The sequence below is a fragment of the Chiloscyllium punctatum genome, chromosome 6 (genome assembly GCF_047496795.1).
Source record: "Chiloscyllium punctatum isolate Juve2018m chromosome 6, sChiPun1.3, whole genome shotgun sequence".
Taxonomy (NCBI): Eukaryota; Metazoa; Chordata; class Chondrichthyes; order Orectolobiformes; family Hemiscylliidae; genus Chiloscyllium; species Chiloscyllium punctatum.
This window is the reverse complement of record NC_092744.1, coordinates 6052713-6069277: the sequence shown is the minus strand read 5'-3', so window position 1 is coordinate 6069277 and position 16565 is coordinate 6052713. Positions and strand designations below refer to the sequence as shown.

The 16565-nt window shown below is 42.4% G+C and overlaps 1 protein-coding gene across 1 annotated transcript in view; it reads right to left on the bottom strand.

Annotated features, from left to right (window-relative positions):
• atp1b3a (ATPase Na+/K+ transporting subunit beta 3a) overlaps nucleotides 1-16565 on the bottom strand; it is a 69772-nt gene that overhangs the window by 34667 nt on the left and 18540 nt on the right. The window contains exon 2 of the mRNA XM_072571957.1: nucleotides 14178-14306. Coding sequence (XP_072428058.1) covers nucleotides 14178-14306 — 129 coding nt within the window. The remainder of the gene's footprint in view (nucleotides 1-14177; nucleotides 14307-16565) is intronic.

Here is a 16565-nt window from a genome sequence, read left to right as displayed (position 1 = left end):
AGAACTGGCTCAAAGGTAGAAGACAGAGGGTGGTGGTGGAGGGTTGTTTTTCAGACTGGAGACCTGTGACCAGTGGAGTGCCACAAGGATCGGTGCTGGGTCCTCTACTTTTTGTCATTTACATAAATGATTTGGATGTGAGCATAAGAGGTACAGTTAGTAAGTTTGCAGATGACACCAAAATTGGAGGTGTAGTGGACAGCGAAGAGGGTTACCTCAGATTACAACAGGATCTGGACCAGATGGGCAAATGGGCTGAGAAGTGGCAGATGGAGTTTAATTCAGATAAATGGGAGGTGCTGCATTTTGGGAAAGCAAATCTTAGCAGGACTTATACACTTAATGGTAATGTCCTAGGGAGTGTTGCTGAACAAAGAGACCTTGGAGTGCAGGTTCATAGCTCCTTGAAAGTGGAGACGCAGGTAGATAGGATAGTGAAGAAGGCGTTTGGTATGCTTTCCTTTATCATTCAGAGTATTGAGTACAGGAGTTGGGAGGTCATGTTGCGGCTGTACAGGACATTGGTTAGGCCTGTTGGAATATTGAGTGAAATTCTGGTCTCCTTCCTATCGGAAAGATGTGGAAGTCCAGAACTAGAGGCCATAGATTTAGGGTGAGAGGGGAAAGATATAAAAGAGGCCTAAGGAGCAACTTCTTCACGTAAAGGGTAGTATGTGTATGGAATGAGCTGCCAGAGGATGTGGTGGAGGCTGGTACAAATCTTAGCAGGACTTAGACACTTAATGGTAAGGTCCTAGGGAGTGTTGCTGAACAAAGAAACCTTGGAGTACAGGTTCATAGCTCCTTGAAAGTGGAGTCACAGGTAGACAGGATAGTGAAGAAGGTGTTTGGTATGCTTTCCTTTATTGGTCAGAATATTGAGTACAGGAGTTGAGAGGTTATGTTGCGACTGTACAGGACATTGGTTCGGCCACTTTTGGAATATTGTGTGCAATTCTGGCCTCCTTCCTATCGGAAAGATGTTGTGAAACTTGAAAGGGTTGAGAAAAGACTTACAAGGATGTTGCCAGGGTTGGAGGATTTGAGCTATAGGGAGAGGCTGAACAGGCTGGGGCTGTTTTCTCTGGAACGTCAGAGGCTGAGGGGTGACCATATAGAGGTTTATAAAATCATGAGGGGCATGGATAGGATAAATAGACAAAGTCTTTTCCCTGGGGTCAGGGAGTCCAGAACGAGAGGGCATAGGTTTAGGATGAGAGGGGAAAGATATAAAAGAGACCCAAGGGGCAACCTTTTCACGCAGAGGGTGGTGCGTGTATGGAATGAGCTGCCAGAGGAAGTGGTGGAGGCTGGTACAATTGCAACATTTAAAAGGCATCTGGATGGATATATGAATAGGAAGGTTTTGGAGGGATATGGGCCGGGTGCTGGCAGGTGGGACTAGATTGGGTTGGGATATCTGGTTGGCATGGACAGGTTAGAATGAGGGGTCTGTTTCCATGCTGTACATCTCTATGACTCTATGACTAAGACCTGATAAGATCCTGGGGATTTATCCACTTTTATGCGTTTCAAGACATCCAGCACTTCATCCTCTGTAATATGGCCATTTTTCAAGATGTCTCCATCTATTTCCCTACATTCTATGCCTTCCATGTCCTTTTCCACAATAACTTGTTCAGAGATGTTATTCCAGTAGACTTTGTTTTAACTGGCATCTTAATCACCGGCGCTCTTAATAAACATGTAAGACTTATATCCCTCAAATACCACAATGTCCAAGGATTTATGTTGTAAGCGAAGTATAACAGCGATGTATATAACCCTTGCATGACATTTCTATATTTATTGTGTGGCTTTACATTGATTTTAGGAGGAGCTTTGATGTTTTTATGTAGATTTGTTTGAAGGATGTCGATATTTTGATGCTTCACTTGGTCAGGGTTCACTGTGGCGATGTGTACCTCATGACTATCCAGAATATTCGATCAACCAGCACACTCCTGTCCCTTAGGTGCTGGTTAATAAAACGTTTGCTCACTCCGGAGCGGGCAGGACCTGAACCTAAGCTGCCTGGTCCAGAGGTAGGGACATTACCATGGCATCACAAACACACACCACCCCCTCCAAGGGATCTTGGGATAGCAATGACAGCCAAATTGTCAGCATCTGCCATCACTGCATCTGTGAAAGTGAAGGTAGCCCCTTGACTCAGTACATCTTTTCTTATTCTGCCACTGGAATTGCTATCACCGGCCTGTCCTGCATTTATTGCCCGTTCCTAATTGTTCTCAAGCCACCTTCACAAACTGATGTAATCCATTGAGAAAAACAGAGGCTACGTTTCAAGGCAAGAGGTTGTAAAGAATAGCCATATCAGCCTTGAAATCTTAACTCGGTTTCTCTCTTCACACATGCTGCCAATTCCTCCAGCTTTTCAATCATTGTTATTTCTAAACTGTGCAACCACACAGCCATCCAAAACCTCTTCTTGTGCTGCACAGAACACTTTACTTTACTGTACGTGTTCAGCTGCAGAATAGTTTAAAGGATTGCGTGTGACAGAAAAAAAAGGGCATGTTGGTTGCCAGAATAGAGCTTCATATACAAGGTATGTACCCAAAAAGAATTGGCAAGCAACTACTACATGCAATTATCATTCACTTGCAATCCAATATAAAATCAGGAAACATAATTCAAATGTACACAAGATGTGGATGAACAATAGAAATTTGTTGGAAACATAATGGAAATAAAACGGGAAAATGTCAATCTTTTTAGCACGTTAATACCCTCAGTAAGATCAATGAGAACATCTACTCTTAACACTGCAACTTCAAGAATAGACAAACCTCTACACCAATTTCCTTAGAAAGGTCAGAACAAAACTAATTGTGAACATGAGTCATTGCAAACCAGCTGCTAAAGTCCTGTCCTTGCTGCAAATCGGAATATTGTCCAATGAATTAGGTTAGCTCATTCTACACACATTAATAACAACTCAATGCTGCAGTTTTAAAGGTTACATGGATAAATGGATTTGTACATTGCATACTTGGATTTGCCACTCATAAGGCCAGCTTAGACAGTAGCTATTAAACACACAGAAACATGGGGTCAGGAGTGAATTGGTAAAAGTGCATGGATTTTGAGAGTTGGAAGATAGCCAGCTACAGTAAGCAGCAGCAAGGAAGGGACAGACCTTGGACCTGTTATCGAGCAGTTATAGGACCATATGACGTAGAAGATGATTATAGATCATCAACCAATCATGTCTTTCCCACAATTCAATGAGATCATGGCTGATTAGTTTGATCCTCAACGTGTTGTCACCTTGATCATATGCTGAACATATGATCTGATATGATAATCTGAACAATCGGCAAACACATACATACATACAATTGGAGAAAGTGCACCTTCACTGCAGACAGCTGATGAGGAAGATGTTATGAAACAAATTGGATACTGTACAGAACAACCATCAGTCCCAGAGTCCCACTGTTTCCAAGTGAGAGCAATAGATCAGCAATAACAGTTAGCACAGCAACAACATTCCCTGGCAAAGGAACAGTGCTCTAGTGACACCAGATAAACAGACAACGACTTACATACATACCATTAGAAGACCTGCACAATTTAAAAATTATATAAGTGATACATGTGACAGACTGTTGTAAGCAGGTCACAGCAGAATTAACAAAGTTTTCTTCATGAATGACAGTTTTCTTTGATGACCACACACAGTGGGTAATTTGTAACAAATTTGAAAGCATGCAATTACTTTTTGTATTTTATGAAAAGGGGAAGCTTTAAAACAGATGATGGTGAATGGAGAACTCTCCAAGTTGGTAAGGGTGGATAGTAGCAGTCAGCTACCTAACTGTTTCACACAGAATGAAGCAAGGTCTAAAAAGCTGATGGAATTACCGATACAGATTAGATTAGATTCCCTACGCTGTGGAAACAGGCCATTTGGCCCAACAAATCCACACTGACCCTCCGAAGAGTATTCCACCCATACCCATACATTTATCCCAACTAATGCACCTAACACTACGGGCAATTTAGCATGGCCAATTCACCTGGCTCGCACATCTTTGGACTGTGGGGGGAAACCAGAGCACCCGGACAGAATGTGCAAACTCCACACAGACAGTGGTCCAAGGATGGAATCGAACCTGGGCCCCTGGCACTATCAGACAGCAGTGTTAACCACTGAGCCACCATGCTGCACCCCAATTGCTTGAAATTTTAATATACAAAAAAAGAGAATACATAATAACAGTAATTTTGATTGTCTTGCTTTTTTTAAAAATTGTGTACTGATTTATTTATTTATAAAGAATTATCATCGAACATGTTCTGAAAGGATGTCTTGAGATCTAATGAAATGAGAGATAAGTAATGCTATATTAATCAAGGGCTAATTGGGTATGAATAAATCACGAGGAAGTGGAGAGGATGTTTTATGGGATATGATTAACTGAAATAAAGCTCTCACCAAACTCTGTTCAAAAAGTTCTCATGTATAATATTAATAACCAAACTAGTAAATCTTCACTGTTCTGACCCAAATACAAATATATCTTCCTTACACATGGAGACCAAAACTGCAAGATTCCAGATGTAATTGTAACAAGGTTTCTTTAATCCTGTGCTCCGGGTCCCTTGCAACATAACCCATCTTGTCATTTGTTTTCCTGAATACCCCCTGTATCAGGATGACCAAATCCTGGCAAAAAACCAAACCTAACAGACATAAAGGCAAGGCTAATGGGGAAGGGGATTGAGGGTCTGGATAAGCTGCCAAAGATTTTAGCAGCAGGTTGTTGGCAGGTTTGTCCCGCTCCGTACTGGGCATACACCAGGATTAAAAACCAAGATTACAAAACAGACATGGCCTTGGCCTCAAATAAAACTTAGACACTGGATATCCCCACCACTAATTCAAGCCAGTTGCTAGCTTGTGCTAACCTTCTATGTTCCCTGTACAGGCACACACTAGTTTCTGAATATCAACATTTATTAATTTCCGACCTTTAAAAAAAATTTCATTTTTATATTATGACCAAAGTGAAAAACTTGACACATCCCTACATTATACACCATCTGCCATCTTGTTGATCACTCACATAGAGTCAGAGATTACAACATGGAAAGAGACCCTTCGGGTCCAACAATGCCAACTAGATATACTAAACGGATCTAGTCCCATTGACCAGCATACTCCTCCAAACCCTTCCTATTCATATACCCATCCAGATACCTTTTAAATGTTGCAATTGTACCAGCCTCAACCACTTCCTCTGGCAGCACATCCCATACGTGCACAACCCTCTGTGTGAAAAAGTTGCCCCTCAGGTCCCTTTTAAATCTTTCCCTTCTCACCTTAAACCTATGCCCTCTAGTTTTGGGCTCCTCTACTCAAGGAAAAAGACCTTGGCTATTCACCCTAGCCATGCCCCTCATGATTTTATAAACCTCTATAAGGTCACCCCTCAGCCTTCAACACTCCAGGGAAAACAGCCCCAGCCTATTCAGCCTCTCCCTATAGCTCAAACCTTCCAACACTGGCAACATTCTTGTAAATTTTTTCGGAATCCTTTCAAGTTTCACAATATCTTTCCTGTAGCAGGGCGACGAGAATTGCACACAATATTCCAAAAGTGGCCGAACCAATGTCCTGTATAGCCACAACATGATGTCCCAACTCCTGTACTCAATGCATTTATCAATTAAGGGAAGTGTAAGAAATGCCTTCTATACCATCCTGTCTAACTGTGACTCCACTTTCAAGGAATTATGCATCTGCACCCTTCGGTCTCTTATTCTGTTTATATTTCTATACAGTCTGTCTGCTCCCATCCATTGTCACTAATGGAGATTGAAAATAGCTGAGGCTCTTGACATTCAATGACATTATAACTGGCGAATTCACAAGCGCCAACACCCTGGGGATATCACTGACCAGCAATTGAACTGCTCGCATCTTGTGGCAGAATAATAAAAAGGACCAGCATTAATTCTCATGGCAATTCAACAGGCATACCCTGCCAACTTGAAAATACTAAGAATGATTTAGAAATACTGAGAAATATGTTCCCTAACATTTGCCAAATTTATCTATGACCAAGCCTTTTAAACTAATTCACCAATCAACTTTGGTCTACTCAATCCTCCTACTTACATAATTAGCTTTATTTAAGTATGATACTCTAGTTTTGGATTTATGTTCATCCCATCATAAACCCAATGGGAAATTCTAACATATCATTCTTACCCTGGGAATCTCTTACTGTGAGATTACTAATTAACCCCATCTTAATTCAAATGATATGACCTAAAATAGCCTCTTCCTGTTTGGTTCCACTGTGTATTGTTCTAGGAAACTGTCTCGAATGCATCCAATTTACTGGGCCTCGAGACAAAATTTGCAACTTTAATTTGTCCAGCAGCCTGCATGAAGATTAAAATACCCTATCCCACCCCCAGCTCTACCCCAGATTGCAATTTTACAGACTCTCCTCATTTCTTAATTAACATGTTAAATACAATTAAAATTAAATATAATTACAATTAATTACAAAAGAATTAAAATTTGGGGCAGTAAACATATCCACCAGTGTTTCCTGCCCCTAATTATTTCTTATTTCTGGGCCAGAGTGATTCTACTGCCTAGGTGAAAGTGAGGACTGCAGATGTTGGAGGTCAGAGCCAAGATTAGAGTGGTGCTGGAAAAGCACAGCAGGTCAGGCAGCATCTGAGGAGCAGGAAAATTGACATTTTGAGCGAAAGCCTTTCATCAGGACTGAGGCAGGGAGCCTCTAGGGTGGAGAGATAAATAGGAGGGGGGTGAGGGTGGGGAGATGGCATCAAAGAGTACAATAGGTGAATGGGGGTGGAGATAAAGGTGATAGGTCAGAGAGGAGGGTGGAGTGGATAGGTGGGAAGGGAGGTTGGCAAGTAGGACAGGTCATGAGGATGGTGCTGAGCTGGAAGGTTGGAACTGGGGTAAGGTGGAGGGAGGGGAAATGAGGAAACTGTCCCACTTATTGTACTCTTTGCTACCTTCTCCCCACCCCCACCTCCCTCCCATTTATCTCTCCACCCCGAAGGCTCCCTACCTCATTCCTGATGAAGGGCTTTTGCCCGAAACGTCGATGTTCCTGCTCCTCGGATGCTGCCTGACCTGCTGTGCTTTTCCAGCACCACTCTAATCTTAACTCTGATTCTACTGCCTGACCTTTCTGCTCTTTTAAGCAAACCTGAGATCAGGGTAAACACATCCTGATGGGGCACAGCAACAAAAGTCAAAATTAAACCATTAAATGAAACTTAAGTCACAACCACTCCTGTCATACCTATCCATCTCCTGTACCCTAACTCACCATTTCTATCCAAATAATCATCCACTTCCCTCTTGAATGTCTCAACTGAATCTGCCTCTGCCACACTTTCAGACGGGGAACTCCATATGCTAACCACTTCCTTATGAGAAGAAGTTTTTAGATTTTCTCCAGTAGACCCGTATGCCCTGTTTTATATTGTCTTCTAACATTCTTCCGAGTGCACCTCTTCACACTGCTCTGTGTTGAACCCCATCCACTCACTCGACTATGTCCTTCTGGAGCTCCACACTGCCCTCCTCACAGGTCACAATTCTTCCAAGTTTTGTGTCATCTGCAAACTTTGAGATTGTCCCCTGAACACAAAGATCCAGATCATTAATCTATAATCAGGAAAAGCAAGGGTCCAAATACTGACCCCTGGGAAACTCCATGACAAATACTCCATCCACCTGAAATGTATCCATTGATCATTGCTCTTTGCTCTCACTCAGCTAATCTTGTATCCACGTTGCTATAGTCCCTTTCTACCATGATCTATAACTTTTCTCACATCTGTCATGTGACATTGTATCAAACAACTTCTGCAAATCCACATATACTTCACCATGGTGTTCAATCTGTCATCTCCTCAAAAAAAAACTCCAGTGTTAGTCAAACATAAATTCTGCTTCAGAAATCTATGCCAACTCTTTCTAACCAATGCACTTTTTTCTAAATGACTCCTAATTTTATCCTGAATAACTGTATCTAGAAGTTTCCCCACCTCTGGAGTTAAACTGACTGGTCCATAATTGCTGGGATTATCCTTACAATCTTTCTTGAACAAGGCCTTGATGCTTGCAATTTTCCAGTCTTCTGGCACCTCCCCAGAGTCCAGGAATGAATGAAATATTATAATCATTGCCCCTGCAGTTTCTACCCACATGTATGATGTTAACTGGAATGCCTCTGTCCACGTTTTCTTTTCACCCTACGATCTGCATGTCCTTACTCACTATGATCTGCCTGTACTGCTTGCAGACAAAGCTTTTCACTGTACTTAGGTACAGATGACAATAACTCAAAACAAATCAAATAAATCAAATCATACATCCTTCAAATTCCTTGGCTGCACCTTATCCAGTCCAGGTGCCTTGTTAACTCTTAGTGCTAACAGTCAATCCAAGATTTCTTCCATATCAATTTTGGATCCTACTAATGACAAGACTGGTGAGGTTGGCTCGTGGTCTTCAGGAATGACAGATGCATAGTATCATTTAACCCCTGCCATGTCTGCTGCCCCCATGGTGTAAATCTTCTTTTTGTTGTCTAATCAACACTACTCCAGTTTTAATCACGTGTTTTCTGTTTAAAAGCATCTGGAAGACTTTGGGACACCCCTTTAACTTGGCTGCCAGTGCCTTAGAGTTGAAAAATGTGGTGCTGGAAAATGTGTTTTTCCAGCAGCACATTTTTCAACTCTGGTCTCCAGCATCTGCAGCCCTCACTTTCTCCTGCCAGTGTCTTAGAGTCATAGAGATGTACAGCACAGAAACAGACCCTTCAGTCCAACGCATCCATGCCGACCAGATATCCCAACACAATCTAGTCCCACCTGCCAGCACCCAGCCCATATCCCTCCAAACCCTTCCTATTCATACATCCATCCAAATGCATCTTAAATGTTGCAATTGTACCAGCCTCCACCACTTCCTCTGGCAGCTCATTCCATACACGTACCACCCTCTGAGTGAAAATGTTGCCCCTTAGGTCTCTTTTATATCTTTCCCCTCTCACCCTAAACCTATGCCCTCTCATTCTGGACTCCCCGACCCCAGGGAAAAGACTTTGTCTATTTACCCTATCCATGCCCCTCATCATTTTATAGACCTCTATAAGGTCACCCCTCAGCCTCCGACGCTCCAGGGAAAACAGCCCCAGCCAATTTAACCTCTCCCTATAGCTCAAATCATCCAACCCTGGCAACATCCTTGTAAATCTTTTCTGAACCCTTTCAAGTTTCACGCAATATTCCGACAGTGGCCTAACCAAGGTTCTCACAATTCACCTTTGCTTCTCTTATTTACTCCCCCACCCTCTGCCCAGACTTCAGCATTCTTTTTGGTTCTTAAATATATTTTCTACCTGTCATAATCAAACTACTACTTGTTTATTATAATTTCAAACTTCATTGCATTCCAGCGAACGCTGGATCTGTTTTGTCCTACCTTTTTCAGGGACTATATCACAGCTGAAAATGAACCATCTCCTCTCTGAATGTAGCCCATTATTCACTTTTTCCCACCAACATCTTGTTCTAGTCTATCCTCCACAGCTGGGCCCAGGCTAAGGCATTAACCTCAGCCTCTGGCAACCAACTGCATGCCTGGTTGCTGGAAGGTTCAACCAGCTTTCAAAGCCTAATCCTAGCTGGGTTTCTCCCCGCTAATCTCTTCCACCTAGTCTGAAAACAGGAAGATACCGCCCGGCTTTACTACAATGTGTATAGGAATCCTTTCTGAGATAACAGGGGAAGATTCATTCTTGGACCCAGTAACGGGGAACTAAGCAGGGCAGACAAGAGAAACAGAGATAGGGTAATATCTATGTATCTCTAATAATTCTACAATAGATTTTAAGATGATGACAGAGAGAAGGACATAAATCGGAAAAACAAGTGAAAGGAAATTTTCAAGGACTGAAAGCGGAAATTTACAAAATAAAATGGGACAGCTACATTGACCATGCAGAATAACAATGGGAAATATTTAGAATGGGGGAGGCAATGGTTTAGTGGTATTATCACTAGACTGTTAATCCATAGACCCAGATAATGTTCTGGGAATCTGGGTTCAAAGCTTGCCATTGTAGAATTTTAATTCAATTTTTAAAAAAATCTGGAATCTAATGATCACCCTGAATCTATTGTCAATTGTCAGAAAAACCCCATTCTGGTTCACTAATGTCATTTTGGGAAGGAAACTGCCATCCTTACCTTGTCTGGCCTACATGTGACTCGAGACCCACAGCAACAGGGTTGACTCTTAACTGCCCTCTGAGCAATAGATGCTGGTCTAGCCAGTGACACCCACACCCCTTATTTGGTGTGAGACAAAAATATATTCCATTAAAAGGAAAGAACCAATTAAATATCTGTGGGATTATACAGCTGTATAGGAGGTAAGCACTGAATCTTACATTTTTTGGCTAATTAGATTAAGTTTTTTGGAAGGATTCTCACTGTGAGGCATAGCAGGAATTCTTGACATATCTTACCAAACACACCTCATTGACACTGTTCGGTGGTGGTCCTCAGGTTCTACTCAATCCCTGTATTACTACATATCAATCCCAGAGCTCTCCCTCTCAGCAGATATCCACCAAAAGACTGGCATTTCTTGCACTGTCACCATCTTTGAAAGGCTGTTGTGCACCCAGACAAGTGTTGGCAATCTAGTGTTGTCCCTCACCAACAATACAATAGCACACTGTCCATGGCACAGAGCAAACACGGCTGACACATCCTCACACATACAATCCCATTTTCCTTCCTTAGTCTCTAAGGAAAGGTAAACCATGTGGTGTGCTGGTTAAACAGAGACTTTCTGTTTAAGCACCTTCTCCAAATCACAGTTACTTTGTCCCCAGTGCTCACTGGACACCAACATCATCTGCTGTCCATTAGGGTAACATCACATAGAAAGAGGCAATCTCAACAATTCCAAACATGAGTTTTTAGTGATGGCCAGTAATAGGAAACACAAAACAGTGGAGGCTGCAGTTCACTCCCACAACGCAAACCAAATGATGGCATCATTGCCAATGTCTGTTTGACAGTCCATGATAGTACCCGAAGAGTCATTGATGAGACTATTGCTATCTTTATTGTATTACTATAACTTGGATCTAGAGAGCACAAATATCAGTTTTTAGAATTGGTTAAAAGACTAGACAGGTGGGGAAAGAAAAAGAACACAATGTGATATTTTGGGAGAATGAATAAGGTTTTTTTTATTTATTCATTCAATAAATGGAAGTATCACTGCCTAGGCCAAAATTTACTGTCTGTCCCTAAAAGCCAACCACACATAGGAGAAAGAGGTCAGGAAAAAACCCAAATTTCAAAGCAAGTAATGGCTGATGTATGATATGGAATGATATTAAGACTAATTCATAGATAAATCCAATCAGACCCATGACAGAACATTAAACAAGAAAAACAGCAAGCACATTGGTGCCTTGCAGTCTGCTGACCTTTACTGTGAAGGGATGGAAACAAGGAATTAACATTAGCCAGCTCAAGTACAAATGGTCTCCTCTGTGACTCCATCATTTCAACACTTTGGGCTGAATTTTACCAAAATACAGAAAATAAGAGCAGGAGTAGGCCATTCAGCTCTTCGAGCATGGTCTGTTATTCAATACGACCATGGCTGTTCATCCAACTCAGTCCCCTGTTCCTGCTTTCTGCCCATACCCTTTGATCCTTTTAGCCCCAAGAACAATATCTAATTCCTTCCTGAAAACATTCCATGTTTTCGTCTCCATCACTCTCTGTGGTGGTGAATTCCACAGGCTCCCCACTCATTGGGTGAAGAAATTCTTCCTCATCTCAGTCTGAAATGTTCTAACCCAGATCCTTGGGCTGTGACCCTTCGTTCTGGACTCCCTGGTCATTGGGAACACAATTCCTGTATTTACCCTGCCTAGTCCTGTTAGAACTTTACTGGTTTCTGTGAGATGTCTCCCTCATTCCAGTGACCCTTCATCACAGTTCTGAAGAAGAGTAAATGGACCTGAAACATTAACTCTGCTTCCTCTCAACTGATGCTGCCAGTCCAGCTGAGTTTCTTCAGCAATTTCTGCTTCTCTTCCAGCCAGATAAGTGCTGTGGCTACAAGAGTAGGTCTGAGGCTGAAACATCTGTAGTGAGTAACTCACCACCTGATTCCCCACTGACTGACCACCATCCACAAGGCACAAATCAGGACTGTGATTGGATATCCCTCGCAGGTCTGGATGAGAACAGTTCCAATAACATCCACCAAACCTGACACTATCCAGGACTAAGCAGTCCACGATGACACCCTAGCCACGACCTTCAACATTCACTTCATCCGCCACCAATGTACAATGGCAGTAGTCTGTACCATCCAGAACATACAATGCAGTTAATCACCCACGATCCTCTAATTGCACCCCCACAAACCCAGAATCTCTTCCACCTTGAAGATCCAAGGGTATAGATGCATGGGAACCTCACAGCATCCTGACTTGGAAATAAATCGCAAAATCATCGATCCTTCACTGCCAGGGGATCCCAAACCAACTCATGTGGTCTACAGTAGTTCACTACTTTCTTCTCAAGGGTAATAAATGTTGGCCTCATTGGTCATATGCGTAAAGGAATAAGAGAAAATAGAATCCCTACAGTATGGATACAGGCCATTCTGCCCAATGTGTTCACACTGACCCTTCGAAGATTATCCCACCCAGACCCATTGCCTAACCTTATTTACTCTACAGTCCCCCCGAACACTATGAGCAGTTTAGCATGGCCAATTCACCTAATTTGCACATCTTTGGACTGAGAGGGGAAACCCTCACAGACATGGGGAAAATGTGCAAACTCCACATAGACAGTCGCCCAAGGCTGGAATCAAACCCGGGTCCCTGGCACTGTGAGGCAGCAACGCTAACCACTTGAGCCACTGTGCCATCCTCATTAAATATAAATATAAAACACAGAAACACACAGTCAAAAATGGTTAGAGAATTAAAAAGAGTCAGAGTATCTATATTTGCTTCATGTAATTATTGATCATGTTCTCAGGGTCTTGATAACTGTTTGACAATTAATTGATTGTAGAGAAAGTGATGGCTGCAGGGCTTATGCCTGAACCATTGACTCTCCTGCTCCTCAGACGCTGCCTGACCTCCTGTGCGTTTCCAGCACCACACTTCCCGTCTTTCACAATTAATTAATTGAATTTAGTCAATGCTTTTTTTGTTTAGTTTTGAATTAATTGTTAACTTACATACTAAACTATAACTGCTACCCTCACTAATACCAATAACAGAAAAGCTACAATAGGGAGATAGTCTTCTCACTGAGAGGTCCCACAAACAACCAATGAGATGAATGACCCGAGAAACAAAAAAATGCTGGAGATCACAGCGGGTCAGGCAGCATCCATGGAGAGACAGCAAGCTAACATTTTGAGTCGAGATGACTCTTCATCAGAGCTGATGTGAAGTGTGGAAGGGGCGGCCTTTATGCTGTAATGGGGGAGGGAGTGCTGGGGGAGAAAGGATGTTGATCGTTCAGGTTAAGTGATTGGAATGTGAGAATGGCAGGACAGTGGTGTATTTTGATGGGGTTAATGGTAATTGTCTTTTTCCCTACGATGTGGGATTTCAAGAGTAGGGGGCACATTTTTATGGTGAGAGAAGGCAGAGATTTAAAAAAGACATGGGGCAAATCTTTTACACAGGATAGTCCTTGTGTGGAATGAACTTCCTGAGAAAGTGGTGGATGTGGGTACAATTACAATGTTTAAAAGACTTTTGGATGGATACACGAATGGGAAAGGTTTGGAGGGACATGGGCCAGGAGCAGGCAGCTGGGACTAGTTTAGTTTGGGATTATGCTCAACATGGACTGTATGACTCTAATACACCACTGTCTCAGAAATGTATATGCGTTAGCTTAAATTATGTAATTAAATCTTAGAATTGACTTTAACCTACAACCTGTGAAATCTTCTCAGATGCAAATGCAGTCCCATTAATCCAAACAAATGCCATTGTAATGTTAAACAAAACACAATCTATTGATTGTGGATAAGCATTTTATTGGAAGTAATACCAACATGAAATTGTTACCTGGACTAGAAACTCTGTCACGATATTTGGGTGTATAGTCATCCAGCATCTGAAGCATCACCCACATGGTGAAACTGAACAGACCAGCTAGGAAGCCGTAAAAGACCAGATAGAATAGAAAAATCAAAGCTGTACAAAAAGGAAGAAGGGAAAAAAAAGTTAGCATTTATTTCCAAATGCATTTCATTCCTCCTATAGTAATTTTATCGTTCAGACTTTGTATGTTAACACACGTGTTGGAGTAGATGAGTGGTGAGAAACTGGCTCAGCAATTTCTAACTTACCAAATAAACCAGCCATTGGCCAGGGTACCTTTCCACAATACAATACTGCAGCAGTCAGTTCTGAATTTTGAAGGGGAAAGGAAAGAAGGAACAGAGGAGGGGAAAAAAAGGGAAGGGAGGGAGAGAAGGAAGAAAAAAATAGAAAGAAAGCAAAGGGAAGAAAGGGAAATAAAGGAAAGGAAGGAAGGAAATTTATAGAACTCTTACACAATTCTTCATCTCTGTGCTGAACCTCTTACACCACTCTCATTCTCCTCCTTGCTCCCAAAAGGCTGATACAGGGTACCTTCCACCATTTCAAATCATTTCCTGAAATTCCCTACAATGAGGCAGTGCCTGTGTCGGCACCTCTCCGGGAAATATATTGCCTGCCTCAACAACCCTCAGCAGTAAAAGAAATGTCCTTCGTGTCATTGTCCACTCAGTGAGAATCTTTCAATTTTCATTGACTCTGTACAGTCTATAGGAGAAGGCGAAGACTGCAAATGGTGGGAAGTTAGAGTCAAAATCCTTACTTGGCCTATTAAAACAATTAATAATATTTAAAAGTATTTTTGAAACATCCTTTGTTCCAGTAGGAATGGTACCAGCATCCAAAAACTGTAATGAAGTGATTCTACATCCTATTTATAAAACCAAATGTGCTGTTGACTTAGTCTGCTCCACCATTCGATTATGGCTGATACGTTTCTCAACACCATTCTCCTGCCTTCTCCCTGTAACCTTGATCCTCTTGCTGATCAAGAACCTATCTATCTCTGTCTTTAAGAATATCGATGAGTTCCACAGAGTCACCACCTTCCAGTTGATGAAATTCCTTGTCATCTCAGTTCTAACAGGTTGTCTCTTCACTCCGAGGCTGTGCCCTCAGAGTCTAGATTAGAGTGGTGCTGGAAAAGCACAGCAGGTCAGGCAGCATCTGAGGAGCAGAGCCTCATTTCTCCTACTGGTGGAAACATCTTCTCCACGCCCACTCCGAAACTTACAGAGTACTGAGAGGCTGGACAATCTGATACCCACCGCTCCCCCACCCCATCCTTCTTATCTCAACCAAATACAGACCCAGAGTCCTCAACTTCTCCTCATATGGCAAGCCCTTCATCCCTGGGATCATTCTTGTAAATCTCCTCTGGACCCCCTGTGACCAGAGCCTTATACAGCCTCAGCAAACACCTCTGCTCTTGTATTCTAGCCCTATCAAAAAAGATGCTAACATTGCATTTGCCTTCCTAACTGCTAAGTGAACCTGCATGTTAACCTTAAGAGAATCATGAACTGATGGGCCAAATGGCCTAATTCTGCTCCTATGTCATATGAGTTGATCTAGCCACACCTGCATTTTCAGGGAATTAAGTGTGTGAATCCTAATGTATACAATTGGGATTCTCTCTGGAATGCTTGATCTGAGAGGCCATTTTAGATTTGGTGCTCGGCAACAAGCCAGGACAGTGCCAGATCTCGCGGTGGGAGAGCACTTTGCTGACAGTGATCACAACTGCCTCACATTTAGCATAGCCTTGGAGAGTTAAAGGAGCAGTTACGAAAGGGAAGATATTTAATTGGGGAAAAGGAAATTATGACTCTATCAGACAGGAGTTGGGAAGTACAGACTGGGAGCAATTGTTCCACAGAAAGGGCACAGCAGACATGTGTAGACTGTTCAAGGAGCAGTTGTTGCAAGTGATGCACGAATTTGTTCCTCTGAGACAGGTAAGAAGGGGTAAGATTAAGGAACCTTGGATGACGAGAACAGAGGAACTTCTCGTCAACAGGAAGAAGGCAGCTTATGTAAGGTGGAGGAAGCAAGGATCGAGCACAGCTTTAGAGGATTACAGGCTTGTGAGAAAGGAGCTCAGAAATGGACTGAGGAGAGCCAGGAGGGGGCACGAAAACGGCTTGGCAATAAGGATTAGGGAGAACCCAAAGGCATTTTACTCATACGTGAGGAATAAGAGGGAGAAGGTAGGGCCAATCAGGGATAGTGGGGGGAACTTGTGCGTGGAGTCTGAGCTGATAGGGGAAGCCAAAAATGAGTTTTTTTGCTTCGGTTTTCACCAAGGAAAGGGGACTTTTTGTAAATGAAAACTTTGAGGAGCTGGGATAC